A 20,992-nucleotide genomic window follows, 5' to 3' on the forward strand; every position below is an offset into this window, starting at 1 on the left:
CCAAATTCAAAAATAAGTGTTTGAGTTTTATTATTTACAAGTTCTATAAATGAAAGGATAACCACTACAAAGAAACCACAGTTAATCCATATAACTTTGTGACAGAAGCAACTTAATAATGTAAATGAACAATATCAAATTTTCAGTGAAAATATCACAGACTATATAATAAAAACTTGTCTTTCAGAAATACGAATTTTAAAAAGTTCTGACAAGCAGGTTTGAAAAGCTTTTCATAAAAAAATAAATTTTTTACCTCTGATGAAGGAGGTCGACTTGGATTGAATGACATAGTCATCAATGCCAAGTAAGGTAATAATTGCTTCTGATTGCTTCTTGGTGGTCTTTTTCATTTAAGCCCTACTTAATGATAGGGGTCATAATACAGATCCTCTAGGTGACTTAATGATAGCATTCCATTCATCTTTTGTCTTCAAGTCATGTAAATGCCAGCTAAAACGAAAAAATGTAAGAAATGATAAATAAGGTGAATACAGAGAAGCAAGGAAAGGTTTACATGAACTGATACAAAGTAAATAGAACCAATAAAACTATATACACAATAACTACAACAATGTAAATGTTTCCAAGCACAATCACAAAATTAAAAAAAAAGTTGAAAATTAAAAAGAACAAGCATGATCCTATTCCTTTACAGAGGGTGAAGGGGGTGTCAATAGGTTGGGGAACATTGCATATATTGCCACATTTTCTTCAATATATTATTCTTCTTCTTTTAAAAAAAATTTTTGGGAGGGATGGTTCTCTGGAAGCAAGAAAAATATAAAGGGGAAATTTAAAATAAACAACATTAATAAATTTATTTTAAAATAAAATTTTGAGAAAAAGATTTTAAAGTTGGTCTAAGACTAGAACCTTAGAATACAGAAAAAGTCCCTAGAGAGTAGAGCTGTAAATTCCTATGGAGGAAAAACATGTTCTTTACAATTATCACTAAAGAATCTTAATAAATTTCTTTATTAAGGCATGATCAAGAATTCATTTAATATTCAGAGCAATTCATCTCCCCTGATTTTCATCAAACAAATGAAAATGTGTGATATTTTATTTAAAATAGATTTTGTTAGTGGAAAATTTAAGTTTCTACAGATAACTAACTGGAATATTATCAGAATCTTCAACACATGAATTTCTCTCCAGACACAGTTCCTTTACATTTATAAAGAAGAGTGAATGTTGCAAATGAGACTAATACCCTGAATTTACTCAGGATAATTTATGCTTAAAGCTAAGTAATAAATTCTGCTTTCTAAAGGGTATGGCTTTTAAGAATTCCATTTTTAAGGATAGTAGTGATTGATAAAATCTTCAAAAATTGATATAATCTACAAACTTCTGAACTTGTCTAGTTTGACATGACATAAATCACTGTGTGAATCATACCAAATTATTTTCCTATGTTAAAGTGCAAAATGCAATCATTTGAAAACGATAAATTTTGGAGAGGCACTATTAATTTGTATAGACATTCTGGAAGATGGGAAGTTTTACTACAAATTAACAAACTTTTGAACAGCAATACCACTACTAAGTCTATATTCTAAGAGAAAGAAGAAAGAAGAAAAGGACTAATATGTCGGTAGGTCAGTTCTTGTCCTTTATTGAAACAACCAAAACAAGAAAACTGTGGTTGATCAGGTCAATACAAGCTCAGAGTGCTCTTCCACAGGTCAGGAACAATATATGGTATATATATGTAAAATATAACATTTGTAAACATGTAACATTATATATAATGTATATATAAACTCTTTTGGCAGCAGCAAAGAGGTAAAATAAAGTGAGCATCCATTAATTAGGGAATGGATAAAGTATGGCATATAAATGTAATGGAAATCAAAACGAACAGTTTCAGAGAAATCTGGGAAGAACTGCCAGTCTCTCAGAAAATATTACTGAGTTAGGAACCATGATAATAAATCTGGGGGAATACAAAAACAAGGCAAAAAATATTCCCTATTCTCAAGGAACTCACAGTCTAACTGGTAATCAAGAGTCAAATCATCACATACAAAGGAGATATAAACCCCATGGGGAACAGTCCCAGAACCAGTCCAGGTCCATAGATGCAGTGTCTAGCTTCCTGGGGTGTGAGATAGGAGCAGGTCATGAACTGAAACAGTTAAGTAAGCAAAACCAAGAGACAATTTATAATAATACTATAAAAGTGAACAGCTTCAAAAGACTTCTAAACTCTGCCCAATGCATTGACTGACAATGATTCTATTAGACCAGTGATGAAAGATGCTGACCAACTGGATGGACTAAATATGCAGAAGACACATTTCTGGTCATGGACAATATGGAAGATGGTTTTGCTTGCCCATGTATATTTGTTACAGAGGTTTTGTTTTTCTTTTTCTCCTGAGAGTGAAGAAGGTTGATGGAAGAGAAAATAAATGCAACTGTTCTAAAGGATTATTCCTACTAATAGTTCACATTTCCTATAGCACCTTAATGTCTGCATCACACTTTATACATTTTCTATCACTGATTTTCTTTTAAACCTATGAAGTAGGTGCTGTTACCTATTATGCCTGTTTTCTGAATGAGGTTTTCCCAGGGCCCTCTCAGTCAACAAATAGCAGAGGTTTGATTCAAACACAGTTCTCTTCTAACTCCTAAGGACAGAGTTTTTTGTACCCTTCAAATACTTGAGGGCAGCTATATTGTCTGCTCTGTCCTGCCTCCATAATCATTAAAATAATATATTTCTAAGAATGTTTACATTTAAAACTATGACAGAAATTTAAAACTCTAAAACAGAGGGAGGCTAATATTATATAGGTTTCTTCTTGAGGAGCAGAAAACACTACTAAAAATCTACATTTTATAGATACACATAGACTATTATATATTATCACCATTTTTATCAGTCTTCATCAAGTTGTCTGAAGGTTTCATAACATGGCAATGGGTATTTGTTAAGGGGGAGTAGAAGAATCAACTACAGTTCATCTCAAATGGAAAATATATTGAGGCATCAACAAATACCAAAGTTAAAGACAAGTAATGAAGTTGATTCTGTTTTTGGAGTAGGCCATATATGAGAGAATAACCAATAGAAGGAAATCCCATTCTGCCCCCTGTAATTCAGATTCTGTGACTTGCATGAAGCTAACATTGATATTATCATCAGTTCATTTCACTGCATGAGTTTATATACAAGAATGGAAGCAAAAACTCATCTTCATTCTATGAAGAAAGATTATATCAAGCCATATACACACCTTCAGGCTTTCTTCTGCTTCATTGTTTGAGGATGAATACAGAATATCTAAGATCCCATTGCAGAAGAGAATAAAAAAAAAAGACTCAACATAGTGTTTAGAAGATAATATAAACACTGAGATATAAAGGCCTTTATGAAAAAGTCAGTGAAAATATAAATTCAAAAGAAAATTTGATCTAGTCTTCAGCTGTCAAGTGATGCTTCATTAATTGAAAGTGGAATGCCAAATCCACATATTGGCCCAGGGACCCTGTCCAGCAGCACCTCCCCTCTACTCCAACCACTCATCCTACTTACAACAGAGCCCTTATAGCCATCATTCTGGGAAGCAACTTCTGTGGAGGAGACAGGCTGACAATTGCTTCCCCAGGTTCTACAGCTACTAAAGATGCAGAAAAAAGATGTTCTCGGCACCAAAATCCTGGGCACCGACAAACAGCTCAACATCAAAAACTAATGTGATTTAACAGTGGAAATGACATAAAAGAAGAAGTGTTGATGTCTTCTTTGCTGTTCTACTCTTAAGACCATGGGTCTTCCCGATTAGCAAGTGAGCTCCTTGAGAGGAGGGCTTACCCATTCTTTTTGTATACATAGCATACCAGTGCTTCCTTTGCTCTTAAAAACCCTTAACGATTGTGTTTCTTTTTATTCATTTATAATCATTTATTCATTCAGATTGTTTTTATTCAAATACCAATTAAACTATGCTTTGATGCTATGCTAGAGTTTCATGAGATGGCACATGAGATTATATATATGTTATGAAACCCTTTAACCAATATCCCTGAGTAAGGCCTATATAATCTATTAAGAAGCTAAATATGTTATCATGATTGGAATGGGCTATAAAACTTAAAACACTATTACCACATTACACAAAACTTAAATTAAGTAAAACAATAAATTTTACATTTCCACAAAATTGTGACTAGAAGTAATATTTCAGTGTTTTTAAAATTCACATTATATATTCCAAGAATCAAATAATATATCTATTCTTCAACTAAGTATACTTAAAATATGTAACTATTCATATCTGTAATTCTAAAGTAAACACAGGGTTAGACTATCCTAAAGGTTAATCAATTATCTTCAGGTATATTCTACATAATAATCTATACTTTTCCACGAAGGAAACGATAAGCATCTGTCCACCCTAGTTTGTGAGGTTAGTTTAATCATGTCTATTCTAATCCAGAGGTTCTTAAATCTTTTTGTGTGTTATGGATCTGCCCAATCCCTTTAGCAACCTGTTGAAGTCTATGTATGATCTTCTTTTCAAAATAATGTTTTTAAATACATTGGATTAAATATATTGGATTACAAAGAAAAATGAACCATCACTGAAATAAAGATGTAATCCAAGTTTATGAGCTCTGTGAAAATTTATCTGCCACAGACTGAATCTCTAGTTAAGAACTGCTAAGGATTGGCAAACTATAACCATCAGGCCAAATCTAGACAGCTGCTTTGTTTTTAGTAAGACCCCAAATGAGAATGGTTTTTACAAAGTTTTACTGTGTTTAAAAATTCAAAAAAAGTTTTAGTTCAAAGGTACAAAAATAGACTAATGACTAGACTTGGATGTTAGGCTGTAGTTTGGCATCCCCGATACAAAAACCAAGACTTTATGCATTTGTTTCAGTAATGACTCACATAATCAGAAATACATATGTATGACTTTATGAACTAATTTAACATAAACTTAATTTCAGGAATTGCATGAAAGAATATACTTTTACAAAGTTAAGATTTGTCAAAATATCGAGTAGAAGTTTAACCACTTAGAAAGAAATTTTAGGTAGTTGTGTGCTAGCTAATTTCAAACATTTCGGATCACATGGTGAACCAATTACTCTCATTTTACAGATGAAGAAACTGAGGGCCACAGAGGGGAAAGATACCATTATGAGCTTACAGCGCCATCAGCATTAGAAGCCAGGATTCCAGCTTTCCAAGTCCAAAATTCTTTCTACTTCAGCAGATGGGCTCCTCGACTCCTGGCAATTTAGTCACTTTAAATACAAATGTCCAAAACTATTCAAAGGGAAGAAAAAAAACTAACCAGTGGAAAAATGCACTACAAATCACCACTCTTCCCACGTACACATCCAAAAGTCATAGGACAATGGGGTCAGAGACCACGGCTAGGCACCTCATTTTCTGGAAATCCTAACAGAAAAGGAGTCAAGAAACTAGGAGGGGAGACACCACATGTGGGAAAAGGAAACCCTGTTAAATCATTGCCCAAAGTTATCTCCGGAGTTTCAGGGAGGGGCGCGGCGGGGCGGTGTGGAGCTCAGGCCCTGGGGCCGGGAGGGCCCGAGTTCAAATCCAGCCTGGGACACTAATGACCTAGGGGCCTCGGCAGCCGCTGCTGCCCTCTGCCCGGCAGAACCTCAGCGTGTCAGGGAGCGCCGGGCCGGCACAGGGGAGTCCGGGGCGGCCCTGGGGGCGGCCCTGGGGGCGCCCGGGCTCCCCGGGGTGCGGGGCCCCCGCCGGCCCGGCCGCCCCGCCGTGCCCCGCGCTGCCGTTGGGTGCGGGGTGCGGGGCCCGGGTTCAAGTGCGGCGCCGCGGCACGCCGGAGCAGACGCGAGGCCGGCCCGGCCGTCGGGGCCACGCCGGGGGCCCGGGGCGCGGAGGGGCCCGGGGGGCGCGGGGGGGGCCCGGGGCCCCGCTCTTACCGCTCTCCCTCCCTCAGGCGCTCTCGCTCGGTGGGACGGCGCCGGGGCGGGGTGGGGGGGGTTGGGCGTCGAGCCGGCGCGCCCCCGCGGCCGGGCGCGTGTCCGTCGGGGCGCGTGTCCGTCGGGGCGCGCGCCGCGCCCGCCGGAGCCCGGAGGCGGGGCGGGGCGGGGCGGGGCGGGGCCCGGCGCAGGCGCAGGCGCACCACGAGGGCGGCGGCCCCCGCGGAGCACCGGAAACTTAGAAACAAAGTTCCGAGTGGCGGCGCCCCCGCCCCCGCCCGCCCGCCCGCCCGCGCGCTCCCCGCGGCTACTTATAGGCCGCTCGGGCCGGCGCGCCGCAGAGCCCGGAGCCGGACCGAGCCGCCCCGAGCCGGACCGAGCCGCCCCGAGCCGGACCGAGCCGCACCGAGCCGCCCCGAGCCGCCCCGAGCCGCACCGAGCCGCCCCGCGCCGCCCCGCCATGTCCGGCAGCTCCAACGTCGTCGCCATGAGGAAGGTGGTGCAGCAGCTCCGGCTCGAGGCCGGGCTCCACCGCGTCAAGGTGAGCCCCGGCCCGGCCCCCGGAGCCCCGCCCGCCCGCCCGCGAACAAGTGTCCGGGCGCCGCCCCGGGGCCCGCCGGGTCCCCCCTCCCCCCGGGTCCCGCCGCCCCTCGGGGTCCCGCCGCCTCCCCGCGCCAACCCCTCCCGGCTCGCGTCCTTCCTCGGGCACCGGGCACCGCGGACCGAGGCCGCCAGCTTGTCGGGGGCTGGGCCGCACCCCCAGCACCCCCGCCCTCGTGGCCAGGCAGTGGGGGCTGGGCCGCGGGCGCTGCCCCCAACCTCAGGACCAGAACCCCGATTTGCACACCCGCCCGGTGGGCGCTCGGGCCGCTCCATCCTTCAGCCGAGCAGACCCAGACCGAGCCCCCGGCTGGAGGGCGGCCCCAGCCAGCTACATCCCGAGAGCGGGCATCCGTGGGGACTTGAAGACGCCTCCGACAACTTTGGTGCAGCCTCAGTGGTGCAGATGGTGAGGCAGGCAGGGTCCGAAGGACTCGAGGTCTCAGGAGCTGGGACGTCAATTTAACAAAGGAGAGGTGGAAAGATTGTGGTAGGAGTACACGATCAAATTCAACAAATCTGAAGTCGAGTTCTGTGACACAAAGTCTGTGAGGCTGAAGTGAATAGGAAGAGGTCTTGCGCATAAGCAGCATTAGTAACAGGATCCCTCAAATATGTGTACTAGCCTTTCATTAGTGCATAGCTCCTCTTTGAGGTAGAATATTATTTTGAATAAAGAGCTAAGGAAAATCTTCCATTAACATGTTCTCATCATCTAACACTTTGTTTTCTGTGTATTATAAATAGGTTTCTCAAGCTGCTGCTGATCTGAAACAGTTTTGCCTGCAAAATGCCCAAAACGATCCCCTGCTGACTGGGGTATCCTCCAGTACTAATCCTTTCCGGCCCCAGAAAGTCTGTTCATTCCTGTAGCAAGATGATCTTAAGCTACTTGAGAAGGGTAAGTTACCTTTTAAAAAAAAACCACCAAAGAAACAACAGGTTAATTCCTGTTGAACAGAGTTCCATTTGGGACAGTTCCCCTGCACCTTTTCCCAATTGGTTCCAGTTCTCTCTACTAAGTAATGTAATATCTAATTACACTTTGTCTTAGCGGTGTTCCATCTATTTAGCTGTCTGTTTTATCAGTTCAAGGTGAATAATCTTTGACTAAGTATAGACTAAAAACTGGCCCAAGAACACCATGACTGATTTTGGCTTGGTGTGAATTGTTAGTACAGTAAAATGGCAAGTTCAGAATTCAGAAACAAACTGCTGAATTTTCTACAATTAGCTGAGTTGTTTGGATAGTGAGCTAGAAAATTAGGAAACTAATGATTAGAAAAAAATGAAGAAACAAATCATTCCATATAAAATATTATGTAGAGACAACAACTAAATTATCTAAGGAAAATGAAACTGCACATTTAAAACTAAGGGACCCCTGATCCAATGATAGTATCTTTTTCTGCAGCCTGAAGCTCAAATGCCAGGACCTGGTGGTTTGTTGTTGGGGGGTTTTTTTTATTAACCTACAAATATTTAGTCAGGAAGAAAATTTATCAACTAAAGTAGTCAAGGAAATAGTTCAATAGAATTAACTAAAAGAAAAATAAGCAGCCTTAGTCTTTATTTGAATTTTTCTTGCGTAAAGAGTGTTAACAGGTCCACCCTTCATAGAAATTCTGAAATCTTCAGTGTTCAGGAAGTTCCTTCCTGAAAATACTGTGTTCCAGTTGTACCCTCCCTAATTGAGCTCTTTATAATTTGGGATTACAAACAGAAGCCTGTGTGGGTAGAATTATCCAACATACAAAAAAGTGACCACCACAATTGTCTTAAGATGCTGCTGCACCATTTTAAAGTATTTTTAATACAAAGGGTTCTTTCCATTACTAGTTACAAGAGTAGCATTTTCTACTTTTAACACTATTAGAATCCAGATCTATTTACAAATCAATGGAACATGGGCACTTGCCCTTTATCCATACAGATGAGACTCTTAAATTCCCAGAATAGCAAGATACAGTAGGAATTAAAATTCATGTCTTCTCTTATTAAATCCCAGATATATATATAGTTATAATATCTTCTTTAAGGGTAATCATTCTCCTTGTACATTTTCTTTCAGATCTCTGAATCCTATCTTCATATGTGGATCTGTGATGTAATGTTCTATGATGTGAATTGTAACTGTTCAAAGGAGAGAATTCTGAAGCCTGCACAAAAGTTTAATCTATGTATGTGTAACAATGTGCCAAGTTAATCATCCAAATTTCAACTTGTGTCAGACTTTCTCATCTACCTCTCCAAATTTTCATTGATTTCTGTTTTGTACACTGGCAAGAATACAATAAAGTATTCAGATGAAAATCACATTCTTGCAGTTCTTGTTTCATCATCATGGGGTAAAAATAAAATATATTAAATAAGGTGGAAAAAGGAATTCTTGGGTAATCCTGGAATGAAAAGTAGTATATTATTATTATATAGTAATATAGGGTGAACCTTGATCCAGTTTACACAGGATATCCTCCTGACTTCTTTCTGTAGTATGAAAAGCTCTCTTGAACTATTAGATTTTTTTTTTCTTCTGATCTCTATCACCCTAACACAATGGGCTTATGTTACTGCAAGATTATCATCTATCTGATGGATAGATGCAGAGATTCTTTAAATGTGTGTAACAAAGCAGCACTAGAATCTTAGGCTCTAGACTCTTAATTTCCCTTTCAGGCATTCCACAACTAGCCAGTTTTTTTTTTTGTTTCCTACCAGGTAACAAACTAATTTAAAACAAGTTATATTATCCCCAGCTCTCAATACAAGGTGAAAGTTATAAAAAATATATTAAAGATCATATTCCAACATTCATTTATTACTGCATGGATCTGATAAATTTGAAGAACCTTTGATGATAAATGCATGGCTGAAAAATGAAGGTGTCTCAAAAATAACTTAAAAAGTTCAAAATGTTCCTGGTTCAGGTGATGCTGAATCCTGGTTTGCCAATACTTCATAAATGAAATTTTCTTCTACTTGTATCCATTTCACGGGGCTAAAAATCCAAACAAAAAATGATTTAAGTAAAACAGGCACAAGTGTAAAAAAGCTAATAAAATCTATAGCATATATACACACATATGCGGAAAAGATCTACATATATGGGGTATTAGAACCTCGGTTGGGTGCCAAGAAGCAAAAGTAGCTGTTTTCACATTAAAAAAATTAGGTTACATCTAAGCCATAATTAAGTCTTACTAAAGCAAAAATCATTGCCTAAAATAAGTGGCAATGAAGAAATACTTAATAACTTACACAAAGTTTTCAAACCAAGTATTTCTTGGTCATAACAAAATAGTTTAGCCTCATTTCTATACTTTTATCCAACTAGGCACAAAAGTCATGAGATCAGTAATCTAGAAGGGACTTCATTCCTAAAACAAAAATAAATTGGAAGGTTTCCCTTTTTCTTTCAAGATTTTAAAACTGATCTATCAACTAGTATTTCAGAATGTTAATATATATACCTTATGAACCCATTCATATTCTCCAAATTTAGAATCAAAAGTTCCTTTTTGAAGAGATCTCAATTTTAAGGTAAATCGTGGTCCAAGTTCTTGAATTCCCACTTTCTTTTCACTCTTAAAAAGGTATCTAGAACGATAAAGGTTAAGAAAATGAATTTTTAAATTAATGTTTATTTAGAAGCTAACCCAGCTCTCTCAGCTCCTTTCTATGTGACAAAGAATAGAGCCTATCTTGGAGATGGATGGCACCTGATTTTGAATCTTCCCTCTTAACATCTCCATGTAAGCATCCAGCTTCCACTAGACATTCTTACTATGAGCAGAAACCTGCCACATCCCATTTCTCTTTCTAGATGGCTTTAATAATTTGAAATCTTAAATCCTTAAATCTGGTCTTCTATAATTTCTACCCACTGGTCTACACTGAGGCTGAGCAAAATATATCAAATTCTTTTTCTAGGTTCCATCCTTAACATGGCATCACATTTTCTCTCCACCACAAGAAGCAGCCTTTCTCTGGACTCATTTCTCCCTGTTACTGCTGCTCTTTAAATGTGGTTCTTAGAACTGAATCACTCCCTCATCTACACACTACTCTTTTGAAGGAATATCATACTATTAACACTTACTGAGCTTAGTTAAATATCCCCAATCTTACATAGTTGATTTACTGACCATAAAGGCTAGACTTTATCCTATTAAATTTAATCTTACTAAGATTCAGTTTATTGCTCTAGCCTGACAAAATCTTTTTGAATCCTGATTCTCTTAAGAGATTAGTTAACCCTTCCATTTCTAGCTTTTATGTCCTCTATATGAAAACCATGTATAGTTCCTTCATCTAAGATTTGATAAAAATATTGAACTCAATGGGAAACCTTGTGTTTCATATGAATACGTTAACACTGTGTTCAGTGGTCTGGCTTATTTTCAGGCTACCTCACCTTCTCATCTAGCTAACTATGCTCCCTCTTGTGTAAGCAAAGAGGTTGCTTTGGCTCAGAGTGCTTAAAGGGGAAAGAGAGGCAAAAAGCCTGGAGAGGGAGCTGGAGCTAGCCTGTGAGGGTTGCAGATGCCAAATGGGACCATTTGATCCAAGAGTCAACTGAAAAGTGGTAGAGAAAAGGCAGCTCTCTATTTTTGGTAGGTCACTCTGGTAGTTCTCTCTAAACTTTAATCTCTTCCTATCAACTGGCTCTCCCCTTAACCATTCCATTCCCTCCATCTTAAAATCTTTCTTCCTTTCTACCAAACTCTGAGAAAAAGTTGTCTACACTGTCTCCGCTCTCTTCACTCAGTCCTCAAATATCTATATCCTAGTTTCCAACCTCACCTTCCAAATTAAACTGCTATCCCTAGAGTTACCAATCATCTGGACTGCTAAGTGTGATGATCCTTCTTTCAACTTTCATTCTATCTTGACCTCAAAGTAGCTGACATTGTTGGGTACTTTCTCCTCATGGATAATCTCATCCCTTTGGGTTTGAATGACACTGCTCTCTCTTGGTTCTCCTATCTAACCACTCTTTCTCAGATTCCTTTGCTGGTTTATAATTAATAACAAAATCACAGTGGTAGCCCAAGGATACAATGGACTCTCCTCTTTCTAAATACTCTCATAGTTGACCTCATAGTTCCCCAAAATTGAATTATCTCTCTAAAGATAAATTTCAGGATGAGATGTCCAGTCTTAAGACTCTCTGCTAAGCATCATTCCCATATCACCAAAACTGTCTAATGAATATTTAAGCTCATCACTGCAAGAAAGAACTCATTACTTTTCTCCTGAAACCCATTCCACTTGTGAACTTTCCTGTTTCTGTCAAGGATTCCAAAAATCCTTCCAATCACTCAGCTTCATCCCATCACTCTTCCTTAACTCCTCTTACTTGTCTCACATATTCAGTCCTGTCAATTCTTCCTCCATCTCTCCCTATCCAGTCTATTCTCTTTAATCATATGTCATCCCCTGGGTTCAGGTCCTAATCACCTGCCCCCAAAGGATTAAAGTGGCCTCCTAATTAGTCTTCCTCCCAGTCTGCCTTCCACACAACTAAACTGATCTTCCTAAAGCACATATTTAAATGCTGGCTAAGGAGTCCTCAGCTCCATAAACACCTGCAGTTTCTTATATCCTCTAGGGTTCTACTGAACTCCTATTCAGCATCGAAAGCCCTTTACAACCTGGTCTCAGCTAACCTTTTCAGCATTTCACTTCTTCTACAATCCAGTCCAACCTCTACCCCTTTGCTGCTCTTCCCCTATGTCTGTCACCCCTTTCTTACAATCTCTAGTTTCCTTCAAGTTCAGTTCAAGCATCAGTTTATATGAGATTTCCTGTTCCCTTCCCCTACCCCCAGTGCCTAGTACTCCCCCAAATCAAAGTTATCTTGTATTTACTTTGTATGCATCTTGTATACATAGATCATATTCATATGGACTTTTGTCTTTTTGGCTCCAAAAACTATCTGGCACACAGGGGAACTCAATAAATGTTTATTGGTTGACTGACAGGAAGGAGGAGAACCAGGCTGAGATAATACCTATGGGGGTTGTTGTGATAGTTCAGATAAAAAGTGAAGATCTCAGCTGGGGTGGTGGCCAAGTAGAGAGAAAAGAATGAATACAAGAGATGTTGCTGAGGTAGACTCAACAAGACTTGGCAGTTGATGGAGTGAGGAAGAGTGAAGAGACAAGGATAACCCCAACATTAAGAATTGGGGTAACTAAAAGAAGGGGGTACCCTTGACTGAAATAGGAAAGTCTGAAGGAGGAGAAAGATAATGAATTGTAGTTTAGACATAACATTTTTGAGTATATCCCAGAACATGTGATTAAAAATGCCCAAAAAGAAGAGGGAACAAATGCGAAACTGTGGGCCAGATATATTACCTGGTAAGGACTCAAAAAGGAAAAAAATGGTAGGGTTATAACAGTTAAAAAGGTAAGGCCAGCAAGACAAGAGAAACAGTTATGAAAAGAAAAAAGAAGGTGGGTGAGAATATCAAGGTGACAAGGAGATAAGGTAAGGATAATGACAACTCCAGAATTTATTGAGAAGGTACAAGAAATCTGTCACAGCAATTCAACAGAACAGCTACCAAGGACTCATATCTTCAATTTTAGCAAACAGGGCAAGCAGAGTAAATTTTGCATCAACATTTATAGAGTATATGATAATTCTATTTCTATCACAACCACAATCTCTTTGTTCAAAATGAAGAATGGTCTCCCTCAGGAAAATAAAGTCAAGGGGTTCAAGGAATATCTTACCATGTAATCGGGGAGAATGAAGGGATTAGTTTAAAAAAATAAAAAGGCTTCTTTGTCGATAGAAACAAAAAGGATCTTAAGAAACAGAAGATAAAGTTACCCAGGAAGAAGAAAGTGAGACAGGCAAAAATGAGAGATTGAGAAGCTAAGAAATGGCTGAGTCTTCCAAGTAGGGAGGAAGATGTAGCTGCATGTCCTTCTAAACAGTGGAGATCCACCACAGGAGCTACCACAAGTTGAGGAGGAAGAAGGGAGAAATAATGGTAGGTAACATCTCACTGAAGGAACTGAAATAGCTCTTTGTTGGCCTGAAACAGCAACAGAAAGGTCTTTCTTTGGGCAGGCATCCAGGATGGGACAGAGTCTTCCCAAGACCTATTTACTGCCCACTTCTAGAGAATTCTATAGACACAAAGAATTCTAACCTACAGAATTGAAAAACCATTGCTAAAGATGTCAAAGTCTTAGGCAAGAACCACAGGAGCTTAAATGTTTTCATCACTGTTCTCAGATCGAAATGATATCCTCTGGAGAATGGCAGATTTGATAAGTGAACCTCTCATTAAACACATGGTGCAACAAAAGGCTCTGGGATATAAGGTTAAAAAATTGTAATGACAAGCTACTGATCTAGGATAGCTGGTAAGAGTATCTTCAAAAGACTTTTAAGCTGAAATGAAAGGTACAATAAGGAAAACTGTCTCTGTATATCCACCAAATCAGACACTTCAGAGAACAGCAACTATGTAAGATGAAGAAAAGAAATAGACAATTTTCAGTAGTTCAAAGGAGAAAAAAAATCCAAGAAAAAAAGCCTATAATATCAATGGCCTTAGCTATCTATAAACAGATGCACAATATATGGTTAAGAAGCAAGAGAAACTAATGCCCCTAACCAAAGCATGATAATTTGACCATAAAGTATGGATAAGTATTGGTGGGATGACATTGATGCACTGGTGAATGGCAAATGACTCAAAAGGTAAAACATTAAAATTATAGACAAGGTAAATAAATACAAGGTATGCTCTTAAATAAGAATTGCACTTGGCTAAAGATTAATGAACAGAGAAACAAAAACAACATGGTTTTGGAAAGAAAGCATAGATATTTTAAGTTATTTTGCTTCAATGTTCTCTTCCAAGAAGAACGATCTTTGGACTAGAAAAGTCAGAATAAAAATGACTAGCAGGGACCTGATAATCAAGATTAGTAGGGAGATAGTAAGACAATCCCTCTCTGTCCAAGATGAGTTCACGTTTCCAGGCCAAGATGAACTATATCCTTCAGCACTAAAATTGGCAGATATGTGATTACCAAACTATTATTAGTGATCCTTGAAAGATCATGGAAAAGAAGGGGAAAAAAAAAGATTAGAGAATGGCAAAAGTTCCAATTTTCAAAAAAGAGTGCAAACTATAGAACCTTCAATTTTTGACCAAATTGTAGAGATAGAGTCAAAGCAATATTTATTAAAGAGTTAAAAAAAGAAGATATATCTTCATCAAGGACAGATGACAGACAACCCCATTTACCTCACTATCTGATTTAGACTTGGAAATCAAGCTTTCATTTATCTAATTTTAGCAAACTTTTGAATAAATGTCCATTCTATTTTGGAGGGTATGATGTAGAAATGTGTATAAGAAAACAATATAGTTAAGTGAATTTGGAAATAGCTGAATGACTAGAATCAGAGTAGTCACTAATAGTTTGATGTTACGGCAGATATCTGGTTAAACTTCCCGAAGATGTGGGCATGATTCCATACATAACATCACCACCCATGTCTTAGACAAAGGCACAGAGAGCATGTTCATCAAATTTGCAGATGATACAAAATTAGTTATTAAAAACAAAGTTAGGATTTCAAAATGTCTTCATAGATAAGAATACTGGGTTAAAACCCAACAAGCTGACATTTAAGCACTCTTAAGGATTTACTTAGAAGAAGCACATAATTTAGATCTCTGGCAATGTTAAAAAGGACCTGCTGTGTAGTCTGATCTGCTCCGAATACATTAATACATTGTGTTCAGTTCTATGTGCCACATTTTACAAAGGGCATTGATAAGCTGAGGAGCACACAAATAATAGAAATCAAGATGAGGATCTCAAGTATATATATGGCACATAAAGATGGGCTAAAGGAAACTATGCATGTTTAGTGTGACAAAAGGGAAACTTAGAGACATTATGAATGGGCTGTAATTTTAAAAAAGGAATTTTTTAAAAATGGAGTAGATTTGCTTAGTTTGGTTCCAAAGAACCAGACTAAGAAGAATGAATGGATGTGGCAGAGGCTGAAGGCATGCTGTGAGGTTAAGCTTCTGAAAAGGCTACCTCAGAAGGGAATTAAATCCTTTTTATCAGATCTTCACACAAAAACTTAGTGACTACTTGTTGAACATCTTATTAAGGCCTTTAAGCTCCCAATTCTGAGACCCTGGGATATTCGAAACATAATTAATATAAAAAAAGACAATGCATGCCAGGTCTTTTGTAACTATGAAAGGCCATGTAAATATTAGTTTTTATTAATATTCTTAAAGTACACAGATTATAATTAAACGTCTTCTTAATTCTATTACATAACTTAAAATTTTACCTGTGAAATCTGAAAAAGATGTAATCCCGTTGATTATGAAATGTTGCAACTTGTCTTCCAATAAACTGAGGATCATGGGGGAAGAGAGAAGCAAACATACGTCCAATGGAATGACCCAATCTTGTTGAAAAATTATTCAGAATTACTTCAGGTGAATGTTGGGTGGGTTCTTTCCCTTTCCTCTGGAACAATTTTGCATAATTATTATAAGGTTAAGAGAACTATATATATAATACCTATTTTTCAAAAAATAGTTTAGCAGATTAAGATCTGCAATTGTTGATCTTGATAGTCTAACCCCAGAGACTGAGACAATGAGCACCCAGCACAAATATTCCCCCAAATTATCTACAGATTAAAGGTCCTTTTCACAAAAAGATGGCAACTCTAATCGTTAGATTGTTTTTATTTTTATGAAAATTTGGAACTAAAGGAAATGTTATATTTTCTAATACTTATTAAAAATAAAAGTGGTATATTGCAATTTGCACACTTCTAGAAATTTAAAAAAAATGGAATGAAACCAAGCTGTACTTTGGCCAAGAAGAAAACAATTCATGCTCTAGTGAGGACAGAAAAGTTTTCCCAATAGGGAGGGATATAATTTAAAAATATGCATAGTAATATTTCAAGCAAAGGATAAACAAAAAAACTTACCTTTATCTCCTTCCGGAGGCGAACACTGCTCATTCTAAAATGAGCAGTTGGACCTTGAGGCAAATGACTTAAAACAAGTCCATCTGATAACAAAATTAAGAAATTGAACACAATTTATGTTAACTAGTCCCTCCCTTAAATACTTAAATCTTTTATCTTATTTTTCTTTTGTTTTTTAAACTGGGGCTGAGGATGGGAGAGAAAATAAATGTTTGCTAATTGAAAAATAAAATAAATTGGAAAAAAACAAACTTCTCTAACCTGAGTCATTTTCTCAGGTTATAAATTGGCATGTGGGAAGTTAACCTAAAAATGCAATTTCTATCTACCCAGACTATTTGGTCACTCATTTTCTGAGCTTACTCTCTAACTTTATAGCCATTACTGTATAGATATAAGGACCATGAATAAGCATTAACTAAGCATCTGCATGAGTGTGTGCTAAGTCCTTGATGAAATATGATCCCTGGGGGACTTATTCAGGTAACTAATGAATTCTAATGTTATAACATGGTTTATAAACTTCAAGGGGGGAATGACTGATGCCAATGTTCAGCAGGCTAAGTCAAACTAGAAAAGTGCCATCTTCCTCCTGTCCACTCTCTTCTTTGCTAGCCCTCAAAGAAGCAATCATGTTTTCCCTTGGACCTTTAGAGCAGTTAGAAGACAATCTGGGGCAATCCACTCACACCATCTGCACTAGAAGTATTGGCAGCAAGGGGTTGGAGACCTGTTAAACTGGCTATGTGGAAATGAATTGACTTCAACTTTGGAGATGTTTTAAACCTTGAAGGTTCATGCGGAAGGGAAAATGGGGCTGATGGGAGGTTCAAGTGAGATAATATGTATAAAATACTGCAAATTTTAACATGCACATAAATGTCTATTATTATCATAAACAGAAATAGGGGGAAAATGAGCTTTATTTGTTGCTGTTTGAAGCAATAAAAAAAAATGACAGCATTTGCCTTGAAACAGAATATTTTTCTAAAACAGTTAAATATGGGTCTGGTGATGGATTGTTTGTCTACTATCCAAGGACTAGCCCAGCTCAAGCTAGAGAGGCTCAGCATTGATTTAATGGCAGGGTGATGAATTTTTTGGTCACAACAATCTCAAGGACCATCTCCTACATTCCAGAAGGATTGGAATCTGCAGGGGGGGGGTTCCACACCAACAAATCTACAGAGCCTTGAAACATCAGAATTAACTAAGCAAATAACATAGTCACTATGCTACATTCCCCTTGCAAACCAACTGAGGAAAATGATAGTACCATGAGCATCCTGTCACAAAGTTATTTTCATTCTATTTTACTCAAGTTATTAATACAAGTATGGAGACTAATTTATTTAATTCATTTCTCTGAAAAACATCACTGTCCTATTAAACAATAAAAATAAGACATCAAAGTTGCAGTTTTTTTTAAAGCACATCATAAACTGACAGTTAAGAAAAGACCTCAGAGAACATCTAGTCTAGTTTCCTCATTTCACAGATGAGGACATGAGGTCCAAAATGGTCATCTGATTTACCTAAAGTCTCAAAGGTCATTATTAAACTGCAGAACTATGAGGTGCAGTCTTGGCACCACAAAAAACAATTCCACTCTATTTTCTGAATCCTTAGTAATTTAATTCCAATAATATCTGTTGATACATTACAGGTAGGCTTCCTTAATGTCACTAAAATTTTTATGATTAGATTACTTTTTTCTTATTCCTAAGTTTGGTGATAATTTATAGAAGTATTAGAAAAATTCGCTTTAATGACACATTCATCTTGAGATAGGATAAACAGCCAAGAAGCTGTCTATGGTTGGTAGCAACTAATACATGAGATTTTCTTTTTCAGATTAAAAGGAAGCAGGGTGAAGAAATCTTATTTTTCTTTTCCAAAGGATACTTGGTATTTTACGATCTTCATTAATAACAATCAGATCTGTAAAATCTCGAGAAATACACTGGGGGATAATTCTTTTCAGAGCTAGTCCTCTTCGGTAGTAAACATGTGAGTTGGGTATAACAGTGGACAGCTGTTCGCAGAACCTCACTGTTCTCTGTAAAACAAAATTTTTCAAATTTCTTAGAATTATAACAAAGACTCATACAGTAAAGTCACACAAGAGTGCTAATTTTAGCCTGGCAATCCAAAAGATAGCCCCCTTTAACAGTCTTAAACTGGATTACCAGGATCTCATTATTTATCTCATTCAAAGAAATTAAGTGTTAAAGCTAATGAATATTAAGAGTCAGGAAAATAAACAAACAGGGTTATTATCAGAAATTTCAGTAAATATGTTTACCCCACGAGGTCTGTCAGATGTTGTAATGAGGATCTTGGGAGAAGTCTGTCTATTGAAATGAGAAGCAAATTCATCTGTAGCATAATCATAAGCAACCTAAGAACAAAAGATGCACACATTTACAAAATTATATAATGTCAAAAATATGATAATAACCTAAAGCAGAAAAAGAAGTTCGATACCAACAAAACAAAACAAACCCCAACAAGAAATCTAGAAAAGTTTGGCTGAACAGATCAATTTGTTTCAAACATACAAACACTTATTCAATCACTTATTCTTTTCTCTCTATTCATGGATCCAACTCAGTGTATAACTGAAGCTTGTGCTAGGACACATGTATGTAGAAGTATACTGATTTGTAATTCATAAGGATCGGCTCTACAGGTCATTCATTTGACAATAAGCATTTCTCTTTTTTTTTAGTGAGAGATTGTGAACAAATACATGGAAAAGCATTTTTTAAAAACACTAGGAATGTGGGGCAGCTAGGTGGCATAGTGGATAGAGCACCGGCCCTGGAGTCAGGAGGACTTGAGTTCAAATCTGGTCTCAGACACTTAATAATTGCCTGGCTGTGTGATGTGACCTTGGGCAAGTCACTTAACTCCGATGCCTTACAACCCCCCCCCAAAAAAAAACAAAACAAAAACACTAAGAATGTGCCAATCACTAAACTAAATGTTTTGGGGATACAAAAACACAATCAAAGACGGCCCCTGTTCTTAAGGACCTTCCTTCCTAAGGGAGAAATGACACATCTCAGGAAGTGGAGACCAGGGAGGGGCCCTTGGTTGCAGAGAGGTACAGGGATGGATCTAGAGGGGTCAAAAAGAGACAGACATACTCATCCAAGAACAAGGCAGAGCTGAACTGACTCTGGTTCCTAAATGGAAGGGGGTGAGGATGTCCATGGCCACATTGGAGGACAGAGACAGAGAGGAGAAGGTGAAGAACAGCATGGCAGGGGCTAGAGAGGCCAGCCCTACTAGGAAAAACAGAACTCCAGGGAAGAAGTTCCTCTAGACTCCAGTTCAGTCTCTGGAATGGTTGGCAAGATAGGGAGAGAGTCTGGGGAGAGCTAATAGGAAAGTAGAGAGTGAAGCCTGTGTGGAGTCTCAATAAAGTAGTTCTCAGCATGACCTCATCCACAAAGGAAGAATCTGAAGGACCTCAATATCCATAGGAACTCCTTTTCTACTTGGATATTCTGCTGAACTTCCATGGCAAAGGCAAACATCTACAGCAAGTTCACATCTGTTTTATGCCTTGCTCAATATCTGAAATTAGAGGATTTAACTAAATTATTTGTTGTAGCTTTCAAAGATATTTCTGTGATTTTCACATGGAAGCCTAATCAACCAAATCAAATGTTGTTTTGTTTTTCATAGTCAACAAACAAGCACCCTGGGATCTTTGATTCTCTAGTTTTCAGTCAAAATTGTGACTGTAAAGACCCAGTCTACCAGACTGCCAGTCTGTGTCTCCTTCACAGAGACATCCAAGTCAGACCCGTAACTACATTTCTGGCCTCTGTATCCATGCCAAGGCCTTCCTTATTCAGCGTACTGGATGCCTTTCTTGGATCAAAACCACTCTAATTTTGCTGGCTCCTGCCACATGTCTGGACTCCACCAGGTCGTATCTCTCCCTGCTTCTGACTGTAGCACCCAGGGTCTCCTGGATACAGCACCACTAGCCGTCACAAGGCTGGACAATGAGGGAAGGCCTTGAAAAAATCTCATCAACTCTGTCCCTACCAATGCACAGCTCTTCAGTCATTGATAATCTATTTTATCATGTCTATCTGCTACATTTTCTTCTGGCTTACAGATCACCAAGCACTGTGAAGTAGAATCTAAATGTATAGTATGATGGAGATGCTGTGATGCAATGACAGAGAAAATCTAGCTGTATTCTTTTCCATATCTTGTCTGCTTGATGTATAGTTTCATTCAAAAATATCTGGGGGGATGATCTACATTAAACTGGGTCTAATATTGAGTTTTCTGCAAACTCATGATCCCTGCCTGGATTTTATTGTTTGCTGAAGTAAGACTGTTCATCTCCAATCTGCTAATATTCCCATTTCTGTGGGGATGCCCATGGGTATCACAATGCTGCCTATCAAGCCTTGGA

The 20,992-nt window shown here is 38.6% G+C and overlaps 3 protein-coding genes across 8 annotated transcripts in view; 1 reads left to right on the forward strand and 2 right to left on the reverse strand.

Moving 5' to 3' along the window:
* SPATA1 (spermatogenesis associated 1) overlaps positions 1 to 6,066 on the reverse strand; it is an 84,041-nt gene extending 77,975 nt beyond the window's left edge. For 5 of the 6 annotated variants that reach the window (XM_074221796.1, XM_074221794.1, XM_074221793.1 and 2 more), the window contains exons 1-2: positions 5,941 to 6,066; positions 257 to 453 (exon numbers count right to left, since the gene is read on the reverse strand). In XM_074221796.1, the coding sequence (XP_074077897.1) occupies positions 257 to 298 (42 nt within the window). In that variant the 5' untranslated portion in view covers positions 299 to 453; positions 5,941 to 6,066. Of the gene's footprint in view, positions 1 to 256; positions 454 to 5,174; positions 5,652 to 5,940 lie in introns of those variants that run through there. The other variant, XM_074221792.1, reaches the window with a different exon arrangement.
* A 160-nt stretch (positions 6,067 to 6,226) lies between these two features.
* GNG5 (G protein subunit gamma 5) lies at positions 6,227 to 8,856 on the forward strand. Its single transcript, XM_074221798.1, has 3 exons — positions 6,227 to 6,481; positions 7,288 to 7,441; positions 8,612 to 8,856. Exons 1-2 carry the CDS (start codon positions 6,401 to 6,403, stop codon positions 7,411 to 7,413), a joined length of 207 nt encoding a protein of 68 aa, XP_074077899.1. The 5' UTR covers positions 6,227 to 6,400; the 3' UTR covers positions 7,414 to 7,441; positions 8,612 to 8,856.
* Positions 8,857 to 9,337: 481 nt separating this feature from the next.
* The window catches only part of RPF1 (ribosome production factor 1 homolog), a 28,379-nt gene continuing 16,724 nt past the window's right edge, over positions 9,338 to 20,992 (reverse strand). The window contains exons 4-9 of the mRNA XM_074221797.1: positions 18,854 to 18,949; positions 18,454 to 18,607; positions 16,549 to 16,631; positions 15,892 to 16,073; positions 10,011 to 10,137; positions 9,338 to 9,538 (exon numbers count right to left, since the gene is read on the reverse strand). Of these exons, the coding sequence (XP_074077898.1) occupies positions 9,497 to 9,538; positions 10,011 to 10,137; positions 15,892 to 16,073; positions 16,549 to 16,631; positions 18,454 to 18,607; positions 18,854 to 18,949 (684 nt within the window). The 3' untranslated portion in view covers positions 9,338 to 9,496. The remainder of the gene's footprint in view (positions 9,539 to 10,010; positions 10,138 to 15,891; positions 16,074 to 16,548; positions 16,632 to 18,453; positions 18,608 to 18,853; positions 18,950 to 20,992) is intronic.

Source organism: Macrotis lagotis, chromosome 2 (assembly GCF_037893015.1).
Source record: "Macrotis lagotis isolate mMagLag1 chromosome 2, bilby.v1.9.chrom.fasta, whole genome shotgun sequence".
Taxonomy (NCBI): domain Eukaryota; kingdom Metazoa; phylum Chordata; class Mammalia; order Peramelemorphia; family Peramelidae; genus Macrotis; species Macrotis lagotis.

Excerpts from the sequence above, each read along its gene's own strand:
- GNG5 (XM_074221798.1), top strand. The coding sequence starts at position 6,401 with ATGTCCGGCAGCTCCAACGTCGTCGCCATGAGGAAGGTGGTGCAGCAG. Across the intron at positions 6,482-7,287 it reads CCGGGCTCCACCGCGTCAAG|GTTTCTCAAGCTGCTGCTGA; the intron begins GTGAGCCCCGGC and ends TATTATAAATAG.